Raw genomic sequence first — 27835 nt, forward strand, 5'->3', positions numbered from 1 at the left:
AACTTTGCTATGAACACCATTTACAGCTTCTTGTCCTGTACAGGAGTGACAGTGGTTTAGCTGGATTAACCAGGATTCTGGAAAATATTTAAACAAATATTAGCATCTTTATTTTTATTTCCATATCTGCTTGTTTACGACGTTCCAGGGTTTCCATTGTGAAAAATTCAAAAATGAGCACAACTTGACCTTTGATCCTCATACATCCATTACTTTCATACAGTTGTTCTCTTAACTAAAATTACCAATAAATCTTCCTACCTCAGTTTCTCCTGGACATTTCTGATTAATTTATTTATTCCAATGGGAATAAATAAATTTATTTATTTCTCTCTATCTATCTCTCTATTAATTTATTTATCTCTGATCAGATAATTCTCTCTGATCAGAGAGAATTATTTTACCACATGACCAACTGTTTCTGCTGGCTGGGAGCCTGAGGGGGGAAAGGCTAAAAACTGATAATTCATCTTGAATCCAAAGTTCATCAGTTAGTTTCCTCTCCTGGTTCAGTGTGTGACTACACAGTTTAAACAGACAGTCTTCACAACACGAGGTTTCATTTTATTACATAATCTTCCTCAGCTTCAACACTTGGTGAGGAAAAAGTTTTTTGGTGATTAAAAAAAAGAAAAAAAAAAGCCATGACTTTCTGGAGTGCTGGAGTTTCAGCACTCCAGATTTATTGGCACCCAGGACAAAAATATTTAAAAAGCCTCAAAATAAATTCAGCTTTCTTTGCAGTAAAATATTCTTCAAAAAGAATCTGAAAAATTGACTTTTAATCTTTCAGTTTAGATTCAGTTTATATCTCATGTTCAATTACTTTTCACTTTCCGTTTATAAAATTACCACAATTGGTTTCCTTAAACATTTGTTTTAAAATGCCGTAACAAGCATTTTTAAATTTACACTTTGCTTTTAAATGACATCTCTTAACAGATTTCTCTAAGTTTTCTAAATGTTATTGAAAAAGATTCATTTTAAAAGCTGCTTCACACATCTTCACCAAGGGTGCTCATTAATGCCGAGTTACAATAAAATATATTATTTTTCACAAGTTCAGACATAATGAGCTATAAATGACAGGCGTAAGGAGAGAGGCGGGATTTAAATTTCCTCAGTTATTGCTGACTTTTGAGAATGACATTTGCATCCCTTCCTTTTTGAGGTCTGTTGTGAAAGATGTCAAAATAAGGCAAGAAAACACTTGTTCATGTTTCAAATGCTACATGTTTAAGAGACAACCGGGTTGCAATGCAAGTGCCTCATAGGATTAAATTTTATTTGGTTTGATGCAGTATTATCCTTCTTCTGGTCTTCTGGGGATTTTTAAGTAATTGGTTTAATTAAGACTATTTCTGTACATTAAAAGACCAAAAAAGGTCATTAAAGCTGTTAAGAACATTAAGATTCTTCCAGAATACTCTAATCCATATTGTCCTGTTATTACAGATCACAGTGTGCAGACTCCAGCCCTATAAAACTAGGGCCAGTTAAATGGTTTTTATAACATTTGCCACCACCATTAAAAAAAATAATGGAGGTTACAACACTGTTCACAATCATTCATCGATTCACAGACTCAAAACACGACATAATCCAGAGCGCAAAACAAAAGCAAGGAATCCCAAATCTCTGAAGCACCAAGATTGTCTGTTATTGAAGCTTTTGAAAGTCATTAATGTTAACTTAAGAGAGGAAGAATCATTTAAATCATTAGTACAGACTCAGATTAGAAAGCGACTCGTTTTGGGGGAACTTAGCCAAGTTGAAAACTTAAAGCCACGCCCTCTACGTTTCAGATCTTGCCCCCGCTCATGAGTTTCTGTCGTTGACATGATGACCGCATTTGGAAGGCAGCCTTCGGATTTTGGTTTTGAAGGAATATGAAATTCTGCTCCCGCTCATGAAGCCATGAGAGGTTTGCTTTGAGGATTTCCCCGATCCCGACTACTGTACATGCTGGCAGCCATCTCACCAGCCGGTGCATGCAGACGAGCGTCGCCTCTCCCAAACACCTGCTGCTTCTGCAGGCTGGCGCTCCCTGATTTAAACATTGTCGGGGTTTTCCCACTTCGTCTCCCTCTTTCACTCCTGTCCGAATCCTTCCGTCTCCTCAATAGCGAACATCAGCTTCTCCTTGAGTTGTTCGTAGCTCTTATAGGGCGGCAAGTCCAATCTGTTGAAGCTGCAGCACGAAAATAAACACATTAGAGAGTTGAAGAACATATGTTTTCTCATCATAATCACTTGAAGGATCCCAGAAGGAGAACAGTTGTGTGTTTGATGTTGGGTTTTTTTTGAAACTCACCATGTGTGACTTCTGGGCAGCCAGTTTTCCTTTCCCACCTTCTCAATGCAGAACTTCTGTGGCCCGTTACTCCCTGAAATGAGGGACACTCAGCAGTTTGAATCGTCTTTTGTCCCCATGTCTGTTTTTAACTGTTTTTTTATTCATTTATTTAATGGCATATAGGTTTAATCATTTGGTTGAGGGATGAGTATTTATCATATTGTTATTTATTGTGATAAATGTAATGATGAATCTCAATTAACGATGTTTACAAAAAAAACCCCAAAAAACTATCCTTCTTGTTGTATCGTTAGTTTTACTGTTTTAACCACTGTTGAAAGACGCATCAATAGAAAACACAAATAAATGCTTTTACTGTGAGCAGTTTGTGTGCCTTGCGTCCTAAAGAAGTGTATTATAAACAGGTTTTTCAGGAGCAGTATTTGTGTTTGTGGGGCTGTAACAGCTGTGACACAGTCACAAGTAATAAATATTATCACGTTATTGTCACTTTTGTCGTTACCACAATACCACAAAATATCGTGATAGAAATTTCAGGCCATATCACCCATCCCCAATTTGGTTAAATTAATTATAGCATTAAATTATTGAAGTGTAATTTAATTCAACTGTGAAGACATATTTTAAAACATACATGGGCATACAAACATTTAATATTCATTTGAATAATCCTGAGAAACTCAAACAATATAAACAAACAACAAAAACTGAAGTAAATAATCTTTTAAAAATGTCTGTACAATGTAAAAGAAATCCTACCTCTGGTTAGAAACTAATTACAGTATTTCACCCAATATTTAATTTAATTCAAAACAGCTAAAATTTCACACAGCTGGGTTACATTTGGGGTGTATGATGAGAGTGTTGATTATCAGGGTTTTAATCCTTGAAGCACCTTGAAAATGACAATATTTATCCTGCTGACCCAAAATGGTACACCTAATAATACTAAGATAAAATTTTAATTTTTTTTTTCATTTTCACTTCATTCAACCTTTAACAGCTTCAGACATATCCAGATAAGTTTTTCATATTTTTAAAGTCTTTTCATTGTTTTATTTTTAAAAAAAAAAGACAAAGACAAAAACAAAACGACAATGTCCAGGATGTTCCAAAAAGTAAACTACAAAGTGGAATATTTTTATGTAGGTGTTTCAGCCAAGACTGGGTTGAAAATTTATAACATGGATTGTTATGCATTATTTTTGGAGCAATGAGAGAGACACTCTTTACCATCGGAATAATCCCCCCCCCACAAAATAACAGCAAAGAAAACCCAAAATTTTTTTGATTCTTTCAGAAGTAAAACTGTAGAATATGGTGAACAAGTAGAGGAAATAGAAAACAATTTTATGAAATGGCAAAGAGGGAAAAAAATGTAATTGGAACTGGAAATAAACTATGTACACACAATCCTGTGTGTTTTAAAAGAGAGCTGATTCCAATGAAGGACAGGACTAGGAGTAGAGCCAGTTTTAACTGGTTCTGTAAAAGAACTGGTTTGGCTTTCCATAGCCAGAGAACTTGCTCTGTGCAGAGTCATTATGTAAACATTTCAGGAAACAAGAGACGGGGAGCTCAAGTTATTCCAGAGCCAGGGTTTTAGACGTATTAAAGCTGACCAACTGTCCCCTTATTCAGATAGAATACATATATGAGATACGTGAAAAAAAATCAACGTGTCAAGTGAAATATTTTAATGAGAGGATTAATTACCCATAAGGTTGGCGAAGCCTCCCACAGGCAGACGACAAGTGCCGGTTACAAACTGCAGCAGCCTCATCCGCTTCTCATTGTCCATCTCCTTCATCAACTGCAGACAGAAATACTGATATTAGAAGTCCAAGAAAATATCTACAGCAATGGCAGATTAAAATAGATTACCTTAGTCAGAGTTTACTGACTAAATTGCTCAAATAAGTGATGAATAGGCCTGTTGCGATAAACAAATCAATTAATCGCACGATAAATTAAAACTATCGACCTCATTTTAATTATCGGCTTTATCGTTTCTTCTGGCCTTTTTCTCTTTCTGTTGATGACACTGAATGAAAAAAGGCTCAACTCCGGTGCTCTCCACTAACCTCTCCCTTCCTCATTTCCTTAGTGTAATGCCCAGCGCACTCTATACGATCGTAAAGTTGGCGGCCGATTGTTGGCCCATTTTCAAAACCTGAGAGATCACACGTTAGCCGACAGAAATCCTACGTTTAACAGTTCGATCGTGCCGTCCAACAACGGGCACAAAATAATGGCTACAAGTCCAGGTAACTAATTTTAAAACCAGGCATTAATCAATGCTTTACTACAATCTACCTGCAATGAATGTGGCTAGTGTCGGTCCTGACTGAATGAAAATCATTATAATCCATTTATGTCACGTTAACGAAGAACAGCTGAAAAGTTACCAGGTTTATCAACTGCGGTAGCAATTTCGCTCCAACTCCTCCCCTTGTCATTTCTATATTCTTTGCACGAAATGTTGAATAAACATTAATGTTGTTTCCACATATCATCTCCAATGTCTGCTGGACTTCGGGTTGTGCCGTGTCAGCTGTTTGGGATTCTCCTCCGTAATTTCCCCTCAGAAAGCACGGAGTGGAGCTTTCTGATTGGCTACCTGTCACATTCAACAGGCTGCGTTAACTGACAATCTACCGTAACACACCGCACACTACAGGATGATTGGTTACGAAATCGCAAGCGACAATCTTAGAATGCCAATGTTCTAAGATTGTCGTAAGGGGACAATCGGGGCAAAAAAATCGTGTAGTGTGAACTATTGCATCAGGTAGTCAGATGTGCCCATCTTCTCTATTTAAATCTAATGATTACTGACGGGCAATAATCTGCACTCTTTTGGTTGAATGCAGTATTTATTTCCACTTTGGCTTTATGTTTAGTTTTTATTCAAGTACATTTTTTGTTAATGGAGACTGAGAATCCATTTTATTTTTGTTTTTGGTTATTATGTTTATCAGCTCCAGTGTTAAATGTTCTTTTGAAAATAAAGTGCATATATCTTTGGCAGGAAATTGCATGCATTATTACATCATTTCCATTAAATCAGTGTAAAAAGGTCTTCAAACAATATTATCGTTTATTGCAATAATTTTTGAAACAATTAATCGCTCAGCAAAATTTGTTAGCGTGACAGGCCTAGTGATGACAACAATTTTACTATGGCTGAACTTAATGAAAAACATTTTACAGAAAAACTTCACTGTAAAATTAACTTGTGCTGTTTCAAAGACAAGCAAAAAGTAAAACTGTTTTATTGATAAGTCAGATCAGTGAATGCATCGTACGTCAGTGCTACCAGGTCACCATGACAACAGTCTTCAGTTTGAAAGTAGTTGAAGCAAACCTTCAATGTTTGCTATTTTCAGGGTTGATGAGAAACATGTACATAAAGATGTATGTGGAGTATCACTTTTTTCCTCACATTTCAACTTTTATCCATCATAAAACATCCACCATTTTTTCCCCTTCAAGTCATCCAGATTCTCCATCATAGCTAGAAAAAACAATTTTAAGGAGAAGTGCATTTTTCTGACAGTTTGTCACAAAACTCCAGGAGCGCGAACCACACTAGCATCAATTTTGTTATAACTGTCTCCGTTTTAAATGATTCACCATTTAGTGAAAACCGATATCCAACCGTTTCCCACCGACCTGCCAGAACCAGACGATCTGTTTGCTGGTCCGAGTGTAGTGTCTGTAGATGGTGTTGTTCTGCCAATCCCCCAGATCCAGTTCCTGCATGCCACACAGCATGACCTGTGCAAGGACAAGAACTCATCCTAAAGCCTGCGCCTCTTGTGTTTTCTGAATCACTCATTATGTAAACAAGTTTGTGCTTCAGCTTCACCTCGAGCTCTTTAGCATCAAAATACTGCAGGTACTGCTGAGGGAGGACCTCATTGAAGCCCTCAAAGAACGCCTGCGTCTGTTCTTCCACTCCTCTGGACAGCCGCCACTCTGCTACCAACCTGCAGGGCGCAGCAGAGAGGTAAACACAACGCAACTCAACACAAAAAAAAGAACACAGACAAAAAGAAAAACCCACTTGATGTACTCCTCCTTGTTTTCCTCGGTAACCTGGATGTCTCCCCCGCCTTCTTTAAGCTCATGGGTGGATATTTCTCCAAGCATTTCCTTATCAACTGAGAAGAACATTTCCAACCCACACTCCTCGATGTCATTGTCCCTGAAATGAGACAACACGTTGGTCACAGTGGTATCACTGCTCGCTTTTACACTCCACTGCTATCAGACGCTTTACAATGTGACAAACCAGATAAGTTTCTAAGACAAATTGTCAGAACAAGGGAAAGTTGGAATCTGGTTGTGTGGACTAAGATGGTGCATTAAGGACGTTGTACATACAGAGAGAAAAAAAAAAGAATATATTTCTGCTACAAAAGACTTTTTGAGATCTCAGAAATTTCTGAGTTTGAAAAGTTGCTAGAAAAAAAAAAATCAAAGTTTGACATCAATCACAGAAAATTTCTAGAGAAAAGAAGAAATTTCCGAGTTTAAAAAGTGAAAGATTTTCGACTTCTTTTAGGAGAGTCTCATGTTATTGAATGATTCAACCAAAACCATTTCTGAGTTCAAATTAACAAAAATTATTTCATATCTAAGCTGTTTTTCCAATACAACCACAATTATATCTGACTTCAAGTTGAAAAAAACAGACATTTAGGCATCTTAAAATACTGACTTTTACTTAATTTGTCTTATCAATCTTAAGAGCTAAAATGATATGATCACACTCACTTAATCCACATGAGGGAGTTATAAAACTCAGGATCTATTGACTCCAGATCGATGAGTGTCAAAGGTTTGTTGAGCATTCGTTTGTAAAATGGCAGAGAGAAACCAGTGTCGATGAACTTGCCGTGGAAAAGAGCCTGAGGGATAAAAACAATGGAATATTAATTTATATTTTTTACAACAGACCTCTTCAACTACTCCGAAAGTTTTTTTTAATGTCATGATGAAAAAAAACTAACCATTGCAATGAATCGTCCAATAAACTTGAAATACTTGAGGTGGTCGGGGTTGATGTCTGAAGCAGGGTTGATTTGGAGACCGTAGTTATCTTTACCAGCGTATTCAAACAGGCAATACATGGGGTTCAAAACCTCATGAGACAACAAGAAGAACCACTCCCTACAGGAAAGGACAGAGAGGAACAAGTCCAACAAGGGCTTTTGTTAAGACACATTCCAATCACTGGTGGAAATCAAAGAGATGAAACAAAAAGTCAAACTTATACGCTTCTTAAAGCTTCTGAGACGACAATAACAGAGTTAGCGTAGATCATCAGCAAATGATGAAAATTCTAAAGGTGTGGCAAGAATTAAGTTCTCAATCTCCTTAACTTACCTGGCAACACCTCCGTAGTCAAGTCCTTCCTCTCCTGGAAAGATGATCCAAAGCCTCCTTCTCAAATCCTGAGGGTTAATGCTCATTATCTAAAATAGACAAAATATAAATAAATACAACTATAATACAAATATAAATAAATACAACTCACAATGACTCATTTTTTAATACAAAATGTTTTGAGTTTAGCTTTTTAGCTAATTAAAGGTTATTTCAGGAAAACAGCAGCTCTGGTTAATTCCACTGAACACTTTGTCAGATTGAATTCATTGCAAACATACCTGCTGGAAAGAATCCTCAAAGAGGTTTTTCCTCGTTACTGTGATTTTAACATGCTGAGGCAAAGACAGTTGCTGGAAAAAAACAAAAGAAAGAAGATTTTTCTAATTCTGAAAAGAAAGTATGCCTTTAGCTGCACTCACTGTTTTAACAACTTCAGACTGCATCTTATCTACAGATTATTCTTCCATATTAGTGGGATGAAATCTACTCATCCCCATCTCAATACTGCAGTAGCTTAATGACAAACTATAACTTATAAACCTTTATCATTTGGTAATATTCCACACAGAAGTACTTCTGAGTGGAATAGACAAAAATGGTGTCAGTCTGACTCTTACCTGGCACCAGAATTTGAAATACTGAACTTTGGCTTTGAAGTCTCGAACATAAGTGATCCGTGGCCCATTTTCACTATGGACAATAATAATAATATTATATCACATGTCAGTGTGTATTAAACAAAAAAATAGTTCTATAAACATAACTTTGAGTTGTGTGTAAGTGCTTGCTGTTGACGCCGCAGAATAATAAAAAGATTTTTATTTAAAAGCAGGAGTCATTAGGTAGGGGGTGACCTGCTCAGGTTTCTTTGTCAGGATGTTAGCAGTTCGTGTCAGCTCATTTAATCATTCTGTGGTTTTACCAAACCTGTTTGGCCACAACATGCAACACAAGTCATAAATACGCCTGCTTCCAGCTCATGAGTGTCAATGTAAGAGAAAAAGGCAAAACAAAAAGACAGGAGTAGAGATGGGCAATTATTCAGTTTATAGTTATCACTTTAAATAAGCAGAAAATAGAAGTAATTGTGGTCCAATATGTGCTGCGTAGTGACAAAATTCAATGTTTCTGGTGACCTGAAAAATTCAATAACATCAACAATTCCTTGTTGATGTTTTAGTTTGTTTTTATCAGAGCAAATTAGTGTGGATTTGAATGACGATTACTATTGGTTTTAGCTGTCAAGTCAACACAATGTGTCAAATCTTAAATATCAACCGTTTTTCAGTGTTATTTTTTCTTCGATGCACTAAATTAATAATTAAATAAAACCTGGAGATGTAGGTAACAGAATTGTTGTACAGCGGAAGCGCAGCTAGAATGTTAAAGAATCATCTTTTTGCCTTCCAGTATTGGACGCATGCTCAAAATTTTCAGATGTAAAAAAACAACATGCAACGTGTCTAAAGTGTGTATCTACATGCAATGAACAGGTCTGACCTCTTCCACAATCTTTTAAAATAAAGATTTTCTCTTAAATTTTCTTATTTTTCTTTAGCTAGCCTGGTTGTCCTCTTCATGAATAGGAAGGCTTACATTTTTTAGGGGGGAATGGAATGTAATGAGAAGGAAAACATACAGAGAGGATTTCCCCGTGCGAGGGTCAATGTAGGTAGTCGTTCTCCTGTTGTGGTCTACAAAATAAGGAATGCCATCCACGGTGAATCTCATCTCCCAGCCTTCAGGAAGCGGCTTCTCGTTCAGTAATCTGAAAATGAGAATTGTAAAAAGATGTTTTCAGAAAAACATAACCAAAAAGACGGGGTTGCATTCCCTCCCTTACCCCTGAGTTCGAGGGTCCTCCCACTGAGTTGAGCGGGTCTGGTGATGGACAAAGTAAACTCTTCCATTGCCATCCGTCCTCTTTTCTGAAGGGACAGAAAACATATCTGCATGCATTCATTTGCTCCCGTCAGTTCACCATACACGACAAGTTACGACGAAAATAAGTCAATAAACAGTTTTCAATGAGAACTAGATAAATATACATGCATTGTTGTGGTTTAAAAGTCTATTTAAAGCAGTGACTAGCTAAAGCTGCAGTCAACTACAACACACTCCCGTGTAAAACTCGCCTCCCTGTTGCTTGATGACGGTCTGACTAGTTAACCGTTGAGTCAGGATGTCCTACAGTTGTTTATAAAAGTGTATGACGATCTACGTCATGATTCTATGCTGCTGATGAAATAAAATCATATGGTAATGACAGCGTATACTTGTCTGACAGATATAGACGTCACTTTGTGCTAAGCGTATGACGATCTGACAGCGTATGCTGATCTGACAGAACACCAGTCGCCGCAGATCATACAGAGTGGGCTTGTAATGTGGGAATCACCTACCGGGATAAATCCATTCTCATGTCTCTTCTCTGGGTCTTTTCCCTTTGCAAAGAAACTTTCCAAAGACCTCTGTTTCTTACTCATTTTGCTGCTTGTGGGCTCAATGTTGGCCCGCAAGCCGCAACCGAGAGAATCCGGTTAAAGGATTTTCAAAATAAAAGATCCTTCAGACTCGGATAATACATAAAACGGAAATATTTAATTATTTCTTGTGCGGCCCAGTACCAATTGGTTCACGGACCGGTACTGGTCCGCAGCCCGGGGCTTGGGGATGACTGGTCTAATGTATAAAACATGACAAAAAACCCAGCTTTTTAAGCCACACTTCTATGTGATTAGTATATTTCTGTATAATTTTGCATGAGTTAGGTTTTATATGTACATATAGAAACATAAATTAAACTTTCTGGGCTCAGTTTCAGACGTCTAAATATTTCTGACCGGCCCTTCTTAATATCTGTTCTTTCGTTTTCCATCAAAGCACTCTGAATCACTCAGAGCATGAACGATGCTTTTCAAATAAACCTATCTTGACTTTCCTAAAAGGATCTGGGCTGTATACTGAATATAACTTTACAACCTGTTATGATGGGTCAATGTTCATGTGCCTGATCCATTGAAGGGCTGCGGCGCCTTTAATGATCTTACCCCACCCAGCAGGCAGAGGGCCGAGAGGATCAAACTCTTTATTCTGAGTAGCTGCCGCCTGGTCTTGAACCTTCAAGGACAAATGTTGACAAAAAAAAAAAAAGACAAACAAACTGAATTTTACTAAAACTAGATAAAATTGTAACAAAGTACAAAAGTTTCCAGAGTTCCGTTTGATTCTGTGACACAAATTTAGGTACAATTATTAAGCACTGGATCAAAATCTTGCCTTGTTTTTTTACATGAGATAAACAAAGAACACAGAACCATGACAAGATGTGGAAATATATTTATGTAATTTAAGTTGCTTCATTGTATTGGTGAAGTAGAAGCGGTTTGATGAAGTTGTTTTGAAGTTGTGTAGAGATTTCCAGATCAAATCTTTATGAAATAAAATGCTGCCTTAAGACCACAGAATCACAGACGCTGAATATCTTTGCTACACTTTTTTTTTCTTTTCTTCAGTCACAAGTTGTCTGAATTCAGTTTGTGTATTCAGATATATTTTAGATATGGATATACTTAGAAAATTTATCCATAACAGATTTCGCAAGGTTCCCACTACACAAATCTCATGATACCAGTTTAATGTCTTTAAGACACTTTTTTCTTTCTAAACTCTTCACAACATGGTTCCTTTATTTACCCTTTAACATTTTTAAAAAACAAAGGTCGGTGGGAAAAAAACGCTTTTCTCCCACTGAGAGTTTTTGTTTTTTTATAAAACCAACCTCCACATTCCCCCACTCTCCCATCACATGTTAAGGAGAAAGTCTTACCCCATAGATGAACCTCTGGTTGAACTGCTGCATGGCGCCCTGCAGCTGGCTCTGCTGGTGTTGCCACTGTTCGTAGTTACGCACCGTCTCCACCGTGGGCCGCTGCCATGTGGTGGTTCGCGTGATGTGATCAACAAAGTAGACACGGCCCATCTGGTCAAAACGACGCTCCCACCTTTAGACACGCAGAAGGGAAACGTTTATTTCTGCAACACTTGAAGAGAAAATAAAAAAATTCTTATATGGAGAAATAGGAAAAAAAGAGGTAAAAGCTAAAAGCTGTAGCCATTTTCAACCAATTTAGACCTAAAATCAAATCTAAAACACATTCTGAATCTTAGGTGGCTTAAAAACTTTACAGATCTGACACTTGATTTTAATCATGAATTGTACTGATTTGTGATTTCTGCATCTAGATGTGGAAATCATAAAATCATCTTTTATTCCAGCAGCATTGCCATCTCCCACGAGAACATTTAGAAATGTACAACCTTTAATTTGAGTACCATTACTCAAACTGTAATGGCTTGAGTAATGGTCAAACCATTACTCAACCATTACTCAAACTGTTGCGCCACCAGTAACTAAGAATTACTTCTTTGAGACTTTTTTCCTTCCCATTAAATAAATGCATTCAGAAAAAAGGTTAAATTTTTCTGCTGCATTAAAAGATATCTTAATTTTTAAAGGTTTATTTTACACATCTTTACCTGTTTCTTTGAAACTTGTTACATATGCATTTTAACCTGAATCACACTAATAATTTCACTCCCAATAATTTGTCTTGTGCATCAAAATAATTGTTGACAGCAGCTAATATAGCAAGTTCACAGAAATCACCAGGACAACTTGAAGAAGATACTTTTCCCTCAACTGTGAATCTATGCAAGCTGACATTGTAGAGATATTAAAAATAAGAACTGTAATTACTGCAATACTGATATATCCATATTTAAAGCCATCAGTCTTGAGAAAAGAAGTTGTACCCAGGGGGGAGCGGCTCAGGACGTTCCCATGTTGTTCTCTTTTCAATGTGGTCCACGTAATACAACCTGCCATTCTGATCCACCCTCTGCTCCCATCTATAGGACAAACAGGTGAAAAAATAAATAAATCAAACATACAAGACAGTTTTTAAAAAGGCAAAAATTTCCCATAATTCATGTGTGGCAAACCTATGCTAGAAGTTTAAGCTTTTATTTTGCTCTTCCTGTAAAACAACTATATCACAACAGCCTGAAGAAAACATTCAATGATTTCAGAAATTAATATTTATGCCCTAAATTGATCAAGATTACTGGTTTTGTTTGGCTTAAAAAGATGGCACCATTTCCTAACACCGTCTCTCCGAATGACTCATTAACTTCTCTTCCTGTATTTTCTGCTGATGCAGCTTTTTTGAGCAGCGCAGACTGCAGCATAAGAACCAACCCAGGAGGCAATGGTCCAACGTTGGCGTATGGTGCTCTGGGAGGGAGGGAAGGCGTGGTCGGCTGTCTGGTTGCTGCGCCTCCGGTTGTGGAGGCGGGCATGGAGCTCCTATTTGAGGACGTCGATGGGCTTGAGTCCGGAGCAGATGAGGGCCCCGGGGTCCGCACCGGTGTATCAGAGGCTGCCTGGCCCTGGCTAGTCTCTGTGGGAGCCATCCCATTGGTAGAAGATGCTGAGGGGGAAGAAAAACCCATAAAATGTTACTATAAAGTGACAAAAGCAACTGGGTCAAAGCACCTCCAAAATGGCAGCTGTTGTGGTGCAGAGATCAGGATCCATCAACATGGAGAACTGGAGCCAAGCCCAAGCATAACTAAGGCTGTTTTCACATCTGATACTCCAGAAGACTCTTCTAATATTTGTTTCATTTTTATCTGCTTTCACACTGCCCTCAGTCAAATGATCCAAACCCCTTGAACAAGCTGTTCCCCCTCTCACCTGTGGTGGCGCTGCACCAAGAACCGCTGAAGGAAATTACATGAAAGCATCAGAAGAAGACACTGAGTAAACTCTCTTCTTCATGAAATGCAAACAAAATTGAAGTGGCCTCAAGAGTTTAGCAGTTGTAGGATTTCTCTTTTGTTTTTGTAGGAAGACCAGGAGCCATTTCTCCCATTAGTGCGAGACTCATGTGTTTGTTTTGGTTGTAACAAACACACATTGACAGATGAAGTGCTGTAGTTTCAACTGTTTGAAGACAGTAACGTTATGATGAGGTTGTCCAGCTCCAGACATGCCAGGGTGCCCATGCTAGTCATAATTTTATGCCTGTATTTTTCCTGCCTCAGTGAATAGGAATGGTTTAAACCAGTGGTCCCCAACCCCCGGGCCGCGAACCGGTACCGGGCAGCGCAAGAAATAATTAAATACTTATTGAGCCCACAACCAGCAGAATGAGTTAGTCTGGTTGGGGACCACTGGTTTAAACTGATAAAGCGGTTGTTAAAAACACTGCTGAGTTTTGGCCTAACTCAGCAGTGAGGTCACCCTCATGGTAAATGTTTGACGTTGACAGGATGTCATACTGTGTTGAATGGCAAACATTTGAACTTTGGTCCTTTAAAAGTGCCTCAAACAGGTTACCAAATATATGCCTTTGTAAAAGCCCATTTTAGATCAAACTTCCTCTGTGTTATGTAAATGGGTTGTGAATGCAGTCAGCTGAAGGGGAGAGGTTAAAGTTCTCCCACCACTGTTTCCTATCCGATTTACCCCTTGGGAGATCATCACAGAGCTGTAAAAGCCACGAGTGTGACGTCAAACTTAAAAAAACATAAATTAATAAAAAATAAAAAACAGCAACAGACGGTTTCATGACCCACCTGGTGAAGCAGTTGGTCTGCGGGGCGTTGGGGGAGGAGGCCTGGAGGGTCTGGGTGGTCGGGCAGGCCGTCCTCCCACTGATGGAGACCCTTTGCTGCTCACTGTCCTCTGGGTGCTGGGAGAGGATCTGTGATCAGTGTCCACAGCTGGAGAGCTGTCTCGACTTGACCTGTCCAAAAAAAAAAAAACAGACAACCAAAGTAAGACCAAATAAAGCTAGAGATGTCCATCAACCAGTTTATTCACTCATAATTTAACATAACATAATTTAACATAATTTACAGATTCTCCTACAACACTTCATAAACATGAGTGAAAAAGGAGCAGGAAGAAGAGAAATATTGTGGAAACCTGCCCCTTTCTCAATAATTACAATATACATTTTCATGGTCGTATGCATTAAACTAAGTTCCAAATAGTTTATCATTCTCCTCATTAACTCAGAAGTGTATAATTTTTTTTTCCTATAAAGTGTTTTGAAATATTTATAGTAGATTATTTTACAACTTCTCATCCAAAATATCTATAATTTTACTCCATGCACCAAAATGCACATTTGCTTTAAAGTAGTATGCACAATTTTACTTTAGAAATCTCATTTCCTTCAGTTATTTCTGATACTTGCGCTTAAGACAAAGATATAAATTATATTAGTAAATTAATAGGCATAATCTCTTTCCAACTTTAAACAAATAAATATCTTACTTTCAAGACATTTGACTGATATAAAATTATGTGCCACTAATGGGCCTTTATTATCTACCTTACAGCAGGATCCCCATTGTGCTGTGATGATTCTCCATTAGCTGTACCTAAAAAAAAAAACAACAAAAAGACTAATCTAAAAGCTGCTGTCATACTATATAATCTGCACTGTTATATGAACAGTCAATATGAACTGAAAAGGTTTAATTTAAATCCAGGTTGCTCACTGTAGTGGTCGGCTTCTGCTGAGGCGAACATTTCTGGGTCCACCGTCATTCCGTCCAGACAGACGGACAGGTCCCCCACCATGTCTGAGTGCTCTCTGTCAGCGTGCAGCTGGAGTGACTGCACCAGATCGGAAACTACAGAGACAACACATTTGCATCTGAAATACACTGTAAAACCTTACCGATGCAAAACGGTGAGATAAAGTGAAGACGAACGTCATAAAACACCATCACATCTGGACAACAGATACACATGCAATATGTCAAATAAATGAGAGGAACAAGAAAGAAAACAAAACGAGTTACTGGGCTGCCTCTGCCTAGGATTGTTATTGTTGCAAGTTCAATCAGGAGATTGTTGTAAAGTACCGGTACATAACGATGATGCATCATCTGGGCTAAAAGCTATTCTGAAAACTGTGCGTTTTTCTGTTTTGACATGGAACATCAATCACAGTATGTAATTTTCACCACAAGTTAACCATCAGCAGTGCTGGAATGAGTGTAGCTATGCAAAAAACCAAGCAGACTTCTCAATGACTAACATACCAGAAATGATTATTACTAGAGCATGAAATCTGCAAGAAATTCAAGCTGCTTTTTATTGCATGTTTTTCCACTACTGGATTAGTTTCCAAAACTGCTCAACTTGTCACCAAGAGATGCAGCTGCAACATACAACAAGCATAGACATAAGATCGAGCTTCAGCTATGAGCACAGGGAAAGAAGAACTATTTCAGAAAAACTGGTGTGAATCTTTCACATTCCTTATGAACTATGCAGTTTAGTTTCACATACTAGAGTGGTGAGGAAGAGCCAAGCGTTTTGCTACAAACTGATGAAACATTTTCTGTTTATGCAATCTGATGATCTCAAATGCTCCAAAAAGCTTTGCAGGCCTGAGAAAGCAAAACACATCAACACTAAAAAAAGTATCCAGAGACCTTCAGCTTTTGCATATTCTGTCAAATAAGTTTTTCAAAAATAGACCTTGCAAAATAGTACATCATTTTGATTAGGTTAGTTGACATTAAAATAATTTTCATAAATTGAATCTGAAAAATTTTATATGCTTTTGTATTCTGACCCTTATTGCTACCAAACAGTTTCAAATCTTTTGAGGTGCATCTCCAGCAGCTTTGAAATTTTACAGCAGACATCTTTGTCCATTCTTTTTAGCAAAACATCTCCAGCTCAGTCAGGTTGGATACAAAAGCATGTGTAAACTAGGCCTGTCGCAATGAGCAATAAATCAATAAACCACATAATAAATTAAAACAAGCTCAGTAATTTCCATTTGCATGATTGTTTTCTCGTGTCTTTCAACCAAAAACTGGATGATAAAAGTCACCCAGTCTGGTGCTTTGGCCCAACTAGATCTGTTTTGAAGAACAGTTTTGTTTACAGAGACTTCATAATTCATTTTATTTGTGGTTTCTGTTTATTTATTTTAGATATTTTAAATGTCTTTCAGTTCCAGTGTTAATATTTATTAGACTTTAAAGTTTATTGATCTTTGAGAATGTGTTCTTGCATTATTGTGCCATTACCATCATATTACCGGTACTTGAAAATTGTCTCAAAACAACAATTTTATTGTTCATCACAATAACATCTGGGACAATTTATCGCCCAGCAAAATTTTGACAGGCCAAGTGTGAACATCACTATTCAAAGGTTTCAAGTTTCTCTATTGTATTTCATTGAGATTTAGGTGTGGACTCTAACAAAATGTATGTTTAATTGTCAAGAGTGGGCGTTCTGCATGTTTCAGACGCATCTCTGCTCCAGATCAGACAATTTGTTTCCTCAGGTGTGTAGAGCTCTGCTGGTCCATTTCAGGTGAGGTGAACCATGAGTCGGCGTACCCAGCCTCTTTCTAAACTGTTGGTGTTCATCTCAACAGCAACTGGCAGTCATACATGGCTTATAGTAACATATGATGGTTTCATAACCAGATGACTGCAGGGGGCTAAATGTTTTGACAGTTGTTTGCATTCCAACTACTCACTTTTCATGTCGTTGGACTTGAGAGTCTCGCTGATGTCCAGCATGGCCATACCTAAAAACACGTCTGCCTTCAAGGTCTGGTGGCTCCACACACGAAACACCAGTTTGCTGAATGGAGTCACGATCCTGTTGAGGCAAAATGTTTTAATAAATCCAGAGAAATCCAGAAACAAAGCTTCTGCTTTTTAGAGACCCTCAGGGTCCTTGTATCATTTTCTTTATTATAAAAATACATTTTATGGCATCCAGGATACTTGGTCTGCACAAATGTAATGATACTAGGTTTCAGGTAAAACATATTGCAGGTGATTATTTAGCTAGATCATCTAAAGAATCTGCATACATGTTCCTCTGGCTAATAGTCAAACTATTCAAGAACATAGAGTGTCTATAAATAACACCATGACAGCTGTTTGACCAGCACCAGGAAAAGACATTGTGAATACATGGCTCCAATTACCTCCCTTCGTACATACATGCTTCTGTTGTCAAGGCTCTAAAAGAAACTGTAGAAGAGCTCTTTATTAAATATAATGAAAACTGAGGCCTGTTTGGCACCATGTATTGTTTAAAACTTAAGGCTAGACATGCAAAAAACAAACAAAAAAAAAAACATTGTGACACAAGAGTTTGTCTATTTCCAATATAAAGAGCCTGACGTTTCCAGAATCTTTTTAAAACATAAAAAATAAAGTTCAATAGGAATTTGTGTCAAGTATGTCTACAGTGGATTGGACATCTCATGATTTTAAATCCTTTTCCCACTTAAATCATTCAGTAATAAAGTGGAACTGCAATGCTTTGGTCTGAATTCCTCATTATTGTCACTCCAGTCCTTTTTTATTCCTGTTCTGAGGTTTTTCTGAGGAACTCATTTTTGTGCCGTCCCTTTAAATGCAAAAGATGCATTTCCAGCCCCGCCCACCACCAGGTCATAAACAGTTTCACTCCGCCCCTCTCAGCCATTTTTTGTAGTTTGCTAGTAGAGATGCGATTAAAGTTTTTATTCCCATAAAGATTTTTGTCCCCAAGAAGTTTTTTTGCTGTAGTTAAAGCTATGCTTTGTTTTTCATAACAAAGCTGTCATTACTCTCCTGCAAAGAAACATTTGAGAGGACTTTGCTCCAGCAGCAGAAGAAAGCAGCACAAAAATTTCCATAAAACTCTGTGAGCTTATAGTTTTGTTTAAGAAAACAAACTAATCCAAAGAAAATTGCTGTTTTTCAGTCAAACCTGGAAATAGCTCAACAGTTTTCAAGAATTGCAGACTTGTTTTCAGAAACACCTCATTGGTAACATTTAAGCCTTCAAGGCAAGTAATGCGCAAGGCATGATGCACTGCCTCCTAAAGCTGAGTGAATCCAAAATATAATGTGCTAATTTTTCCCTGACTAGTCACTGAAGTGAAGTCCTGGTAATATCTGTGAAACAATGTCACATGAGTCTTCAGTTATGCTGACTTACACAGTGAGCGGCTGTTTCCATTTGGGACTGTGAGTGTTGTTGCATTTCTCTGTTTTCTTGGATTGCCCGTCGACTGTCACTTCTACATATGGACTGGGAGCAAACCAGTTCTTCTTGTTTTCTTTCAGTTTTGCTGATAGCACTGAAACAAACAGAGGAGGTGTCATAGAACAGAGTCACTAGCAGGAAATGGAAATAAAAAAGGATAAGGAGCTAAAACATGACCAATCCAAGAGTGAAAAACTGAAACATGGAGTTATATTTTGTGGTATAAATTTTTATCTTAATCAATGCATTCCCCATTATTGTAGTGTGTTTGCATTATCTGTGGGGTTGTGCTGGGATGCAAATATGAGGCAGGTTTTACAGTAAGCTTAAGTAAACAAAACAGACTGCTGGGTTTAAAGCCAGAGTAGTCTAATTCAACTACACTGCTCTACATGCTTACTGGTTCCAATAAGAAAGACTTGTGAAACTCTAATGCAATGCAATAAAAGACGTTCTTGTATCTTTTATTGCAGGAATATAACCTCACAATGAAAACATTTACTGATAAGGAGGAAAAAACTCAATTTCAGACAGAATTTATTTTGACACCAGAGTTGCAATTATTAGTTGTTCCCACAAAACATCAAATATTATTCATATCCCTAAATTAGTCCAAGTATCGAAGATATTTTAATTACACTGCAAAAAAATCTATTTTTGTCTAGAGTTTAGTGTAAATGTCTTAGTACACTTGAAATGTGACAAAGCAAACTCACAAATAACTTTTCAGCAAAATGTAAGATCTTGTTTTAAGTCAATACATTTTGAATATTGATTTAAAAAAAAGTACTTGTTTTCAAGACATTTTTCTCATGTTGTAAGTGAAATAATCTGCCAGTGAAACTAGAACTTTTTCATCAATATTAAGAAATTATTGACAACCTCCTATAACTTGCTGAAGTGATGCAAGTTAGTTTTGTCCCATTTCAAATGTATCAAGGTATTTGCACTAGAAACTAGGCAAAGTACTTGGTAAGATTTTCTGTTTTTACTGTGTAGTGATGCATCTCAGGGTATAATGACACCGAGTAGCCTTTTATTTCCTATTCAAAACAGGAAACATAAGTGAGCATACTATTTTAGTAAAGCAGACATATGTTAGTCTTCAGAAATCAGGAAATGGCTCAGTTTTACCTGCCCATATCTACAGTAAGAGTGGTAAAAAATTTTTTTAAAATGATGACCAAAGATTAACTCGCACAAGTGTGGAGGTTGCTGTACTCCAAAAACTACAATACAGACATGTAGAAGTACCTGGACATTACTCAGAATAATAACAATTAGTGCTGACATTATTGTCTTTTCAGTGGAATCCAAAGTCCATTAACAAAGAGAAGTGGACTCCATTTACTTTGGTCCAAAGCTAGTGGGTGTTTCAGACTTGTTATCTGTGAGGAACAGTCACTCTGCAGTTTCATCACCTTGTGCTTCTTCAGACAAAAATTTGAAAACTGAAAGAGCTCATAGTTCAACCACCACTCTTTTTCCCTTCCTGTACCTAATTCCACCTAAAACCAAGTGTTAAAACTTACCAGTGATCTGTAGCTGTGCCTTCGGTGGGTACCCATTGGAGGTGCTTGACTTAGCGACTCCACTAGCCATGACATAGGGCTGGGAAGAGGGCCTGAAGGGAAGAGAACAAATCATTAAGAAGATGGAAACCAAGCAGTTTCCTATAGCTCTGGGTCAATTCATGCCTTCGCCAATTCAGATTTCACAACTATTATATGTATACACTCCATTTCATACTTATGCAGTTAATTACTGTATGTCAGATTAATTATTTTTCATTGTTATGATTTTTTTTGCTCAAATTGTACATTAATTAGAATTCATCAGATGTTACTGATTGAAAACTTTAGATTAATGAATTTCTATATATGCAACTGTGATCCCCTTTTTGGTCCAGTCGCCTCTTATGAGATTTGAAAAACGAAGCCCTCCTGTTGCAATTAGCAATAATGCATTACCTGGATAATAAATTAAAATGATCTCTATAATTTCCATTTGCATGAATTACTTTTCTTCTCGTTTCTCTCTCTCTCTCTCTTTGTGCCAAAAACTGGATGATAAAAGTCTTCAGTCTGCTGCTTTGGTATCATCTGGATCTTTTTTTGTTTGAAGGACAATTTTGATTACAGAATCTGAATTTATTTGTTCTGTTTATTTTGGAAATTTAATTTGTCTTCAAGTTCCAGTGTTAAATGTTCATTAGAATTTAAACTTTATGAGTCTTTGACAATATGTTCTTTTACCTTTATATTACTTGAAACATTCTCAAAAAACACCAATATTATCATTCATCCATATATTTTCTGGGACAATTTATCGTCCAGTAAATTTTGGTGTCATGACAGGCCTCATCTCAGATTCAGGAAATGGAAACATTAAAAATACAATTTCATTCCTCTTCCTGATGTTAAAATTCACAGACTGGATGATTGTAGACACACATCTGCTTATTATATTTCCCCCCCAGAGTCTCTAAAAGCATCAACAGAAAGTAGAAATCCAAAACACAGAGGCATATTTAAACACAAATAACTAGAAGAGTTACCAGTCAGGCCTTCAGGTGAATGGAATGGAAGTTTCACCGCTGTGATAGATAAGAGGGCAAAAGTCAACATACACCATCTTTAAGCTTTATACTCAAAACAAATCTGAGTCTAAGAGTGAATTAGTCTGAACTTTGAAAAATATTACTTATAGATGTCTCACACTAAAGTGGAGTTAGCAGTATCCAGACAGATACTGCTCATTTCTCCTTATCCTTGAGGTCTGACCTGCAGATTCTTGCTTTAAAGCATAAGTCTGAAACGTTCTGCATTTTACTAAAATATATATTTTTTAAAGTTAATCAAAGTTCATGCAGGTGGTTGATGCAGATATAGACCAGGACTGTTTAGACAGCTTTAATCTAACTCCAGTTTGTTTGCCTAGAAAGTCCGGTTCACATGGGGAGATGTAAATGAACAATCAAACTCTGATGCAGACCAAAAAACTAAACTCTGGTCCACCTACAAACCTAGATCTAGATCTGATTGAGGTGAACTCTGGTGTGGTTCGAATGCATATGTGATGCTAAGCGGACAGGAGTCCGAGCCAAAACCAGGAAGCAAATTATAACGCAGGGCATTCATGAATGATGTGAATCCCATATCATAGCAACAAAAAACAATAAATCCCAAGGAATCAGGACATGTGCACAGGAACCAGATCCTGCAATCTGTCCTTGAATCTGGTTTATTACCTTAGAGTGGCTCTGAATAATGCATGGTCCCCGCTCCAGCTAGTCAGGAATGCACGGCGGAGAAACAGAGCAGCCCCTAGCTAAACTTTCACTCCGACCATGGCTTTGATCTTAGTCAATAATTCATTGCAACAGCTGACACTGAAGCTCCAGAAAGGCTAGCTTTGCTCTGCCTGGGTGTTTGCTGAATTTTAAACTTCGGGATGTCTACATAGCCAACACTGAAGTGTCAACATTTTTGAAACTCTCCGCTGTGACAGCAGAGACTCCACAAACCAACTCAAATCACAGATCGGACGGTGACCACATCCAAACGTGTTTGTACTGCGCCACGTTCCACTGACTCATGTTGAAAATAAAAACTATTATGTCATGATGTTCCTAATTGCCTTCAGCTCTGCATTTCTCACAGTCCTGCCTCTGGAGTGGCTGAAGTCGAGTGTTTGCCGAGTCCATTGCTATTTACGCTGTAGCAACAATGTCATTAGGCCAGCTGACAGGGACCAGGGTTAACAGTTCCCTGTAAACAAAACTACCTAACCCTCAATTGGACCTGAGTGAGACTTTCACTTTACAGTGACAACCATGAGTAAAAATATCACCATTTTTACTATCATGATATAATTGCTTTGATTTGAAATAGAGAAGAGACAGCAGTCCTACTTGAGCTAAATTTCATAGTCTAAGTGCAGAAAAAAACCCTCTTACATTAGGAAAAATATTCCTACTTTGTTGATGGAGGGAATTACTGTCTTGATAATTATAGACCAATGTCATTCCTTCTGTCAATTTCTCAATAGCTTTGAGCACTTTTCATTTATTGAGTGACAATCAGCCTGTATTTAGAGTAGCTAGAACTCCATGTGTGTCATTTGAATTGTATCAGATCAGTATTGGTCCATGCTATGCCTCAGATATTGTTATTGATATCGGAAGTGAAAAAAGTGGATCGATGCATCCGTACCAGAGATGCAATCTGAAAGCCAAAGAAAGCTTCTTTACTTGATCTGCAGCTAATGGAAAGCAGATCTTCCAACTCAGACTATCGCCAAATTTTACACAGTGACCGCCAAGAGCTTCCTCACTGCCTCTCTGTCTGGTTTGGAAACAGCAGGGCGGAGGACAAACGGCATCGAACAGCATGGTGAGCGAGAACTGCTGAGAGAATCTCTGGTACCTTGCTGCTGTCTCTGCAGGACTTGTGCGCTCACAGCTACATTCAGACAGAGCACACAGCTATAGAAAAGACTCCATTCATCCACACTTCTGTCTGCTCACACTAACCCACTCTGGGAAAAGATTCAAAAGGATAAAAAAAAAAAAAACAATGGGACTGTTTAATAGCCATTTGCACACAGAAATAAGACTATGATGAAACAAGAAATATATATACAAAATATTTTCTTTTAGCATTCTATCCTACTTATCAATTAGTACATGTATTTAGTTAATCTTAGTATAAATCCATATGTTTTATGAAATTCTTAGGGGTTTTTCAGATAGCAAACAGGTCAGGGAGAAAGTGGCAACATTTAAAAAATGTAAATGTATGATGTAAAATAATTTTCCAAGCTTTAAACATTTCACATAGCACCCATAGGCGTAAATCCTGAGAGGGTGGGGAGGGGGTCAGATCTCTTTGAAGTTTCAGTCTCTTCTCTTCAAAGTCTAGAATTGTCCCCCCCCAAAAAAAATCATTGAAGAAACATTTGCATTTAAATACTATCAATATGAAAAGGCAAAGGAAACAAAAAAAAACCAAAAATAAATCTGCCATTTATCTCAGAAAAAAATAAGATTACATTTTTAGGTCTCCCCCCCTACTATTATTAGAACAATGGTTCAGTCTAAAGTGTAGGAGGAGCAACAGGGCACAGAGCCGCTGAAGTAAGGAGTTACCTGTTTGCTGTGGCTCTGCATCACAAATAAAATACTCTCCAGTAAGTAAATACTTTCAGCAAAAGACATGTAAACATTTTATTTACTTCACTGCTCAGCAGGAAGAAATACATGAATAAAAATCAGACTGCAGTTTATTTCATTACTTTGACTGAATAACGATAAACTGCCTTATTAGCAAAACTGCTACACTGCTTTCATAGACTTATGCTTTTTTGTTAAAGGTAGCAAACATCTCATTCATATTTAACTGTTTAACTTTTAGTTAAATTAGAAGAGTTTGAAATGGGATGGAGGGGCTGAGCAAGTGGACCCAGCTCTGTGTGTGGGAGCCAAGAACAGAAGAGAGAACACATAGAAATTGACAAAATGTTATGCCTTCATTTCTCACCGTCTTCAACGTAGAGCCTTTAAAACCACAAAATAAAATCTGAATTTTTTTTTCTATATAAACTCTCGTGCTTTAAGTGTCACCTTTAAATTATGATACTCCCCAGATATTCATTTCTATCTACTTATTTGTTCTCAGTTACCCAGTTCATGCCAAAACTAAAAGAGGCTTAAAAATAAAGCAACTTAACAAGTTATAATTTAAATAGGCCATAACTTGTATTGGGAGCCATTTCAATAAATCAATGTTTATGAGGAATTTTATTAAGAGGAGTTACTCATTAAAGCTTTTGAATTTAGAACCTTAAATTTTTGTAAAGGTGTAGCAGAGATTAGATCAGTCAGACTGAACAAAACTCGTATCTAAGCAAGATTTGAATTTTAGTTTTACTTCTCTGCAGGCTGCTTACTGAGAATAAAACATGTTTGATGTGCATTACTAGTCATTTTTGGTTCTGCAGCTTGAATGTGGTTTAAAAACATTTTAAACCACATTTTATGTTACATTTCAATGGAACCTCGCCAATTCCCCCAAAATTGCTCTTCAGAAATTTTCATGTTTATGGTCCCCCCCAATAATGAGATGGAATTTACGCCCTTGATAGCACCATCTGAAAATAGAGTATGGTAGAACTACTGCCCACCTAAGCTAACAGGCCTGGCAATGAGAGCATTAATCAGAGACGCCAACAAAGGGCTCTTGGTAATAACGGGCAATAAAAGCATATTAATATTTAATGGAGGAACGGAAAACGACGATATCAATGATAAAGGCTGTCTTTCAAAATACATATGCAGGAGGTGACCTATTTGTCACGGGGCCACCATTTTTTTTTTTCCCCAAGATGGAGAAAACCTGTTAACTTGGTCATTTTCTGCTTGTACTGGAACAAATTTGAACACCTAAATGGGTTTCAACACATTGTTGGTTGATAAAGTTGAATTTCACCACTAATTCACAACGTCCCACAATGCCTAAGAGAAATTTGTGTTTAGTTCCTGTCAACTTTTGAAAATTAATAAGCTATTAATAATGACTCATTCAATTTTGGAAGAGTGGCCATTAGAAAGAAACTGTCCAAAAAAAAGTGTGACAAAATAGTTCAATGGCATTAATACTACTGCCTTGTATTTTGCTGGTGAACGTAATTAGCCAGATCATTAAGTGACGCAGTAGCAGGTGTGGTCGACACTTTCCTTGTAAATGGAAAACATTTCTGACAGCTGGGTTTTACGAAGTTAATGGGTTTACTTTATTCGTTCTTATTTGTAAAAGTTAAAGAATATCCAACTACAGAAAGGTTTCAAATGACGAAGGGAATACTTTTCTCTACTTGCTCGAGCCTCCACTAGCCTTTTCTGGCACCCTAGCCTAATAAACATGACAAACATTACATAACTTGCTCGAACTGGGAATGTGCTAACAAATGTAGCCGAGCACCGGGAACAGTAAGTCCCGCTCGGAGAGTGAAACAGGGAGCTGTCACTGTGAGCAGTTGTATTTTCTTGGCTGGTGTAGTTGCTGTGTACGTGTTGAACATCAGCAAGTCTTCAGGTTTGACAACCTGATGCCGTATCAGCCTGAGAGCCTGCTGGCCTGTATCATCATGGCAGAATGAAAACCCCAAACTACGGAGTCTCTAAAAACAAACCACCTTACCGAGACAAACAGGTATTTGCTTTAGTCTTACCGAGAACCAAATGGAGGTTTGAAGGATGTTTTTGGCGGCGCTGGAACGTTCCCCCAGCCCTGGTCCGACTGGATGTTTGGGTTTCTGTCGGGGTGTCTCACTCAGAGGAAGAAGAAACTTCCACCATCTTCGTGAGCTCTCGTCACGTGATCGAAAGAAGGTGGGGCGCATGTTAGACACCCCCCTTCGTTCTATGATTGGCTCAGATAACAGACTGATTGCACCAATGAGCGATCAGTAAACATGCTGATGCATTTACGGCTCCATTTCGCACCTGTTAACAAACAATTTAATGTTATTAATTCATTTGCTAAGAATTTGATTTGTTTACAGAATTAAGTTGTCATAAAAGGATAAGTCCCAAATAGGGTGAATTTGTCTATTGTTTTTTAAGGAAAATATGTTTCATTCATATAGATTATGTCAAAATTAAGAGTTATTTTGATTTAGTCAGGAGTCATATTTTATAGATTTATTGGTGCAAATGGGAATCATAACGAAAAATAATTTGATATAGCCTACAATGTACTGTAAGAACAAGCTTTCAAAAAATTAATTATGAGAAATTTTATTCAGAAATATTTATGTCTTATTTGTAATTCTGAATTACAAAAAAACACTGGTTTTAGTATGAAATGTTTAGGTATAAAACTTGTGGGTGCTAATGGCTGACGGGACGAATTGGTTTGTAGTCAGCTATAGCCAGGAAAAATAATTTCAAATAGTCAACATAGGATCATAGAATCTCTTAGATGGAGTAAACATTAACGATCGTTTCGTTCAAAGGTACGAAATGGTGAAGGGGATGAATTTTCAGAAGACCCTCGTTGTTTTGCATACAAATTGGTCAAATATTTTTGTGGAGCACAAATTTTTAATTATACAACAGGTAAAAAATACACACTAACCAACGTTAATCACGATGTTTTTAATGCAGTTTTTAATCAGATTGTTTTCACCTAAAAAGAAAGTCAACTCGTTAACACTTTATTTAATTACATCGAATGAAGTGTTTGTTCTCTAAATTATTGTAATCAAGAATTGCTTCGGTACGCACCATTTTGTCACCAAGAAAGCAGAGCGACGTACCGGCCAAGCGGAGTTTGCACACCTTTCAAAGAGCGCACGAATATGATGATCCCCTCAGCTCGTCCAAGAAGGGTCTGCATTGCCAGGCATGGTGCCACCATGGTCTGCCTGGCAATGCAGACCATGGTGGCACCATCTGCCCATAGAGAATCTGCCATCAGTTTTCAAAAATATTACCAGAATAAAATAGAAGAATATATTTTCTTGACCTACAGTGGACAAATTCAAATGTACCATACATGTTGAAACTAAGGTAAGAAATACAGAAAGAGAAAAATAAGAATCAGAGACTGTAATATAAGGGCAACTTCACAACATAAGAAAATATAATACACAGTTAACACTACAGCTAATATTAATAATGGTAATAAAATCAATAAAATCTAGCTAATCAAGCCAAACAATTAATTAGATTAGAATAAGAATAAAGATAATGAGTTCTTTCAACAAAACAACACAAGTGTATACATTATTTAATTTAATAATATTGCTTGTATTAGTATTACTTTGTAAATGCACACCCACATGCACGCGCATACATACATACACCCCCCCCCCCCCCCCCCCATCCCCCCACCCCACACACACACACACTTGCAGGTAATTTCTGACCGGCATTGTGCTGATTTAAGAGGAAAAGCTCCTCTCGTTCCGCTTCTGACCGGGTCATACGTCGGCTAGTTAGTAAGGAACAAGTCCAGCAA

The 27835-nt window shown here is 37.5% G+C and overlaps 1 protein-coding gene across 2 annotated transcripts; it reads right to left on the reverse strand.

Annotated features, from left to right (window-relative positions):
* Positions 1-543: 543 nt before the first annotated feature.
* Positions 544-26199, reverse strand: itchb (itchy E3 ubiquitin protein ligase b). 2 transcript variants are annotated; one of them, XM_032568596.1, is made up of 25 exons: positions 26043-26199; positions 21370-21408; positions 20345-20436; positions 18765-18906; positions 17302-17426; positions 15290-15424; positions 15121-15169; positions 14357-14526; positions 12975-13206; positions 12530-12625; positions 11544-11718; positions 10765-10834; positions 9558-9642; positions 9354-9482; positions 8332-8404; positions 7993-8064; positions 7712-7800; positions 7336-7495; positions 7100-7233; positions 6387-6527; positions 6189-6309; positions 5993-6097; positions 4034-4130; positions 2315-2387; positions 544-2191 (listed from the first exon to the last, which is right to left on the reverse strand). In XM_032568596.1, the coding sequence occupies exons 3-25, from the start codon at positions 20412-20414 to the stop codon at positions 2092-2094; spliced, it is 2643 nt and encodes an 880-aa protein (XP_032424487.1). In that variant the 5' UTR covers positions 20415-20436; positions 21370-21408; positions 26043-26199; the 3' UTR covers positions 544-2091. The 2 variants fall into 2 exon arrangements, with proteins under 2 accessions (XP_032424487.1, XP_032424481.1); XM_032568590.1 differs by lacking the exon at positions 21370-21408 and having other exon boundaries at positions 26043-26198.
* Between the last annotated feature and the right edge of the window lie 1636 nt (positions 26200-27835).

Source organism: Xiphophorus hellerii, chromosome 1 (assembly GCF_003331165.1).
Source record: "Xiphophorus hellerii strain 12219 chromosome 1, Xiphophorus_hellerii-4.1, whole genome shotgun sequence".
Taxonomy (NCBI): Eukaryota; Metazoa; Chordata; class Actinopteri; order Cyprinodontiformes; family Poeciliidae; genus Xiphophorus; species Xiphophorus hellerii.

Bases quoted from the DNA above. Each gene is read 5' to 3' on its own strand.
- itchb (XM_032568596.1), bottom strand. From the start codon at position 20,414: ATGGCTAGTGGAGTCGCTAAGTCAAGCACCTCCAATGGGTACCCACCG. The intron at 15,170-15,289 runs GTGAGCAACCTG...TTTTTTTTTTAG, and splicing joins AGCAGAAGCCGACCACTACA to GTACAGCTAATGGAGAATCA. The intron at 2,192-2,314 runs GTGAGTTTCAAA...TTCGTGCTGCAG, and splicing joins CTGCCCAGAAGTCACACATG to CTTCAACAGATTGGACTTGC.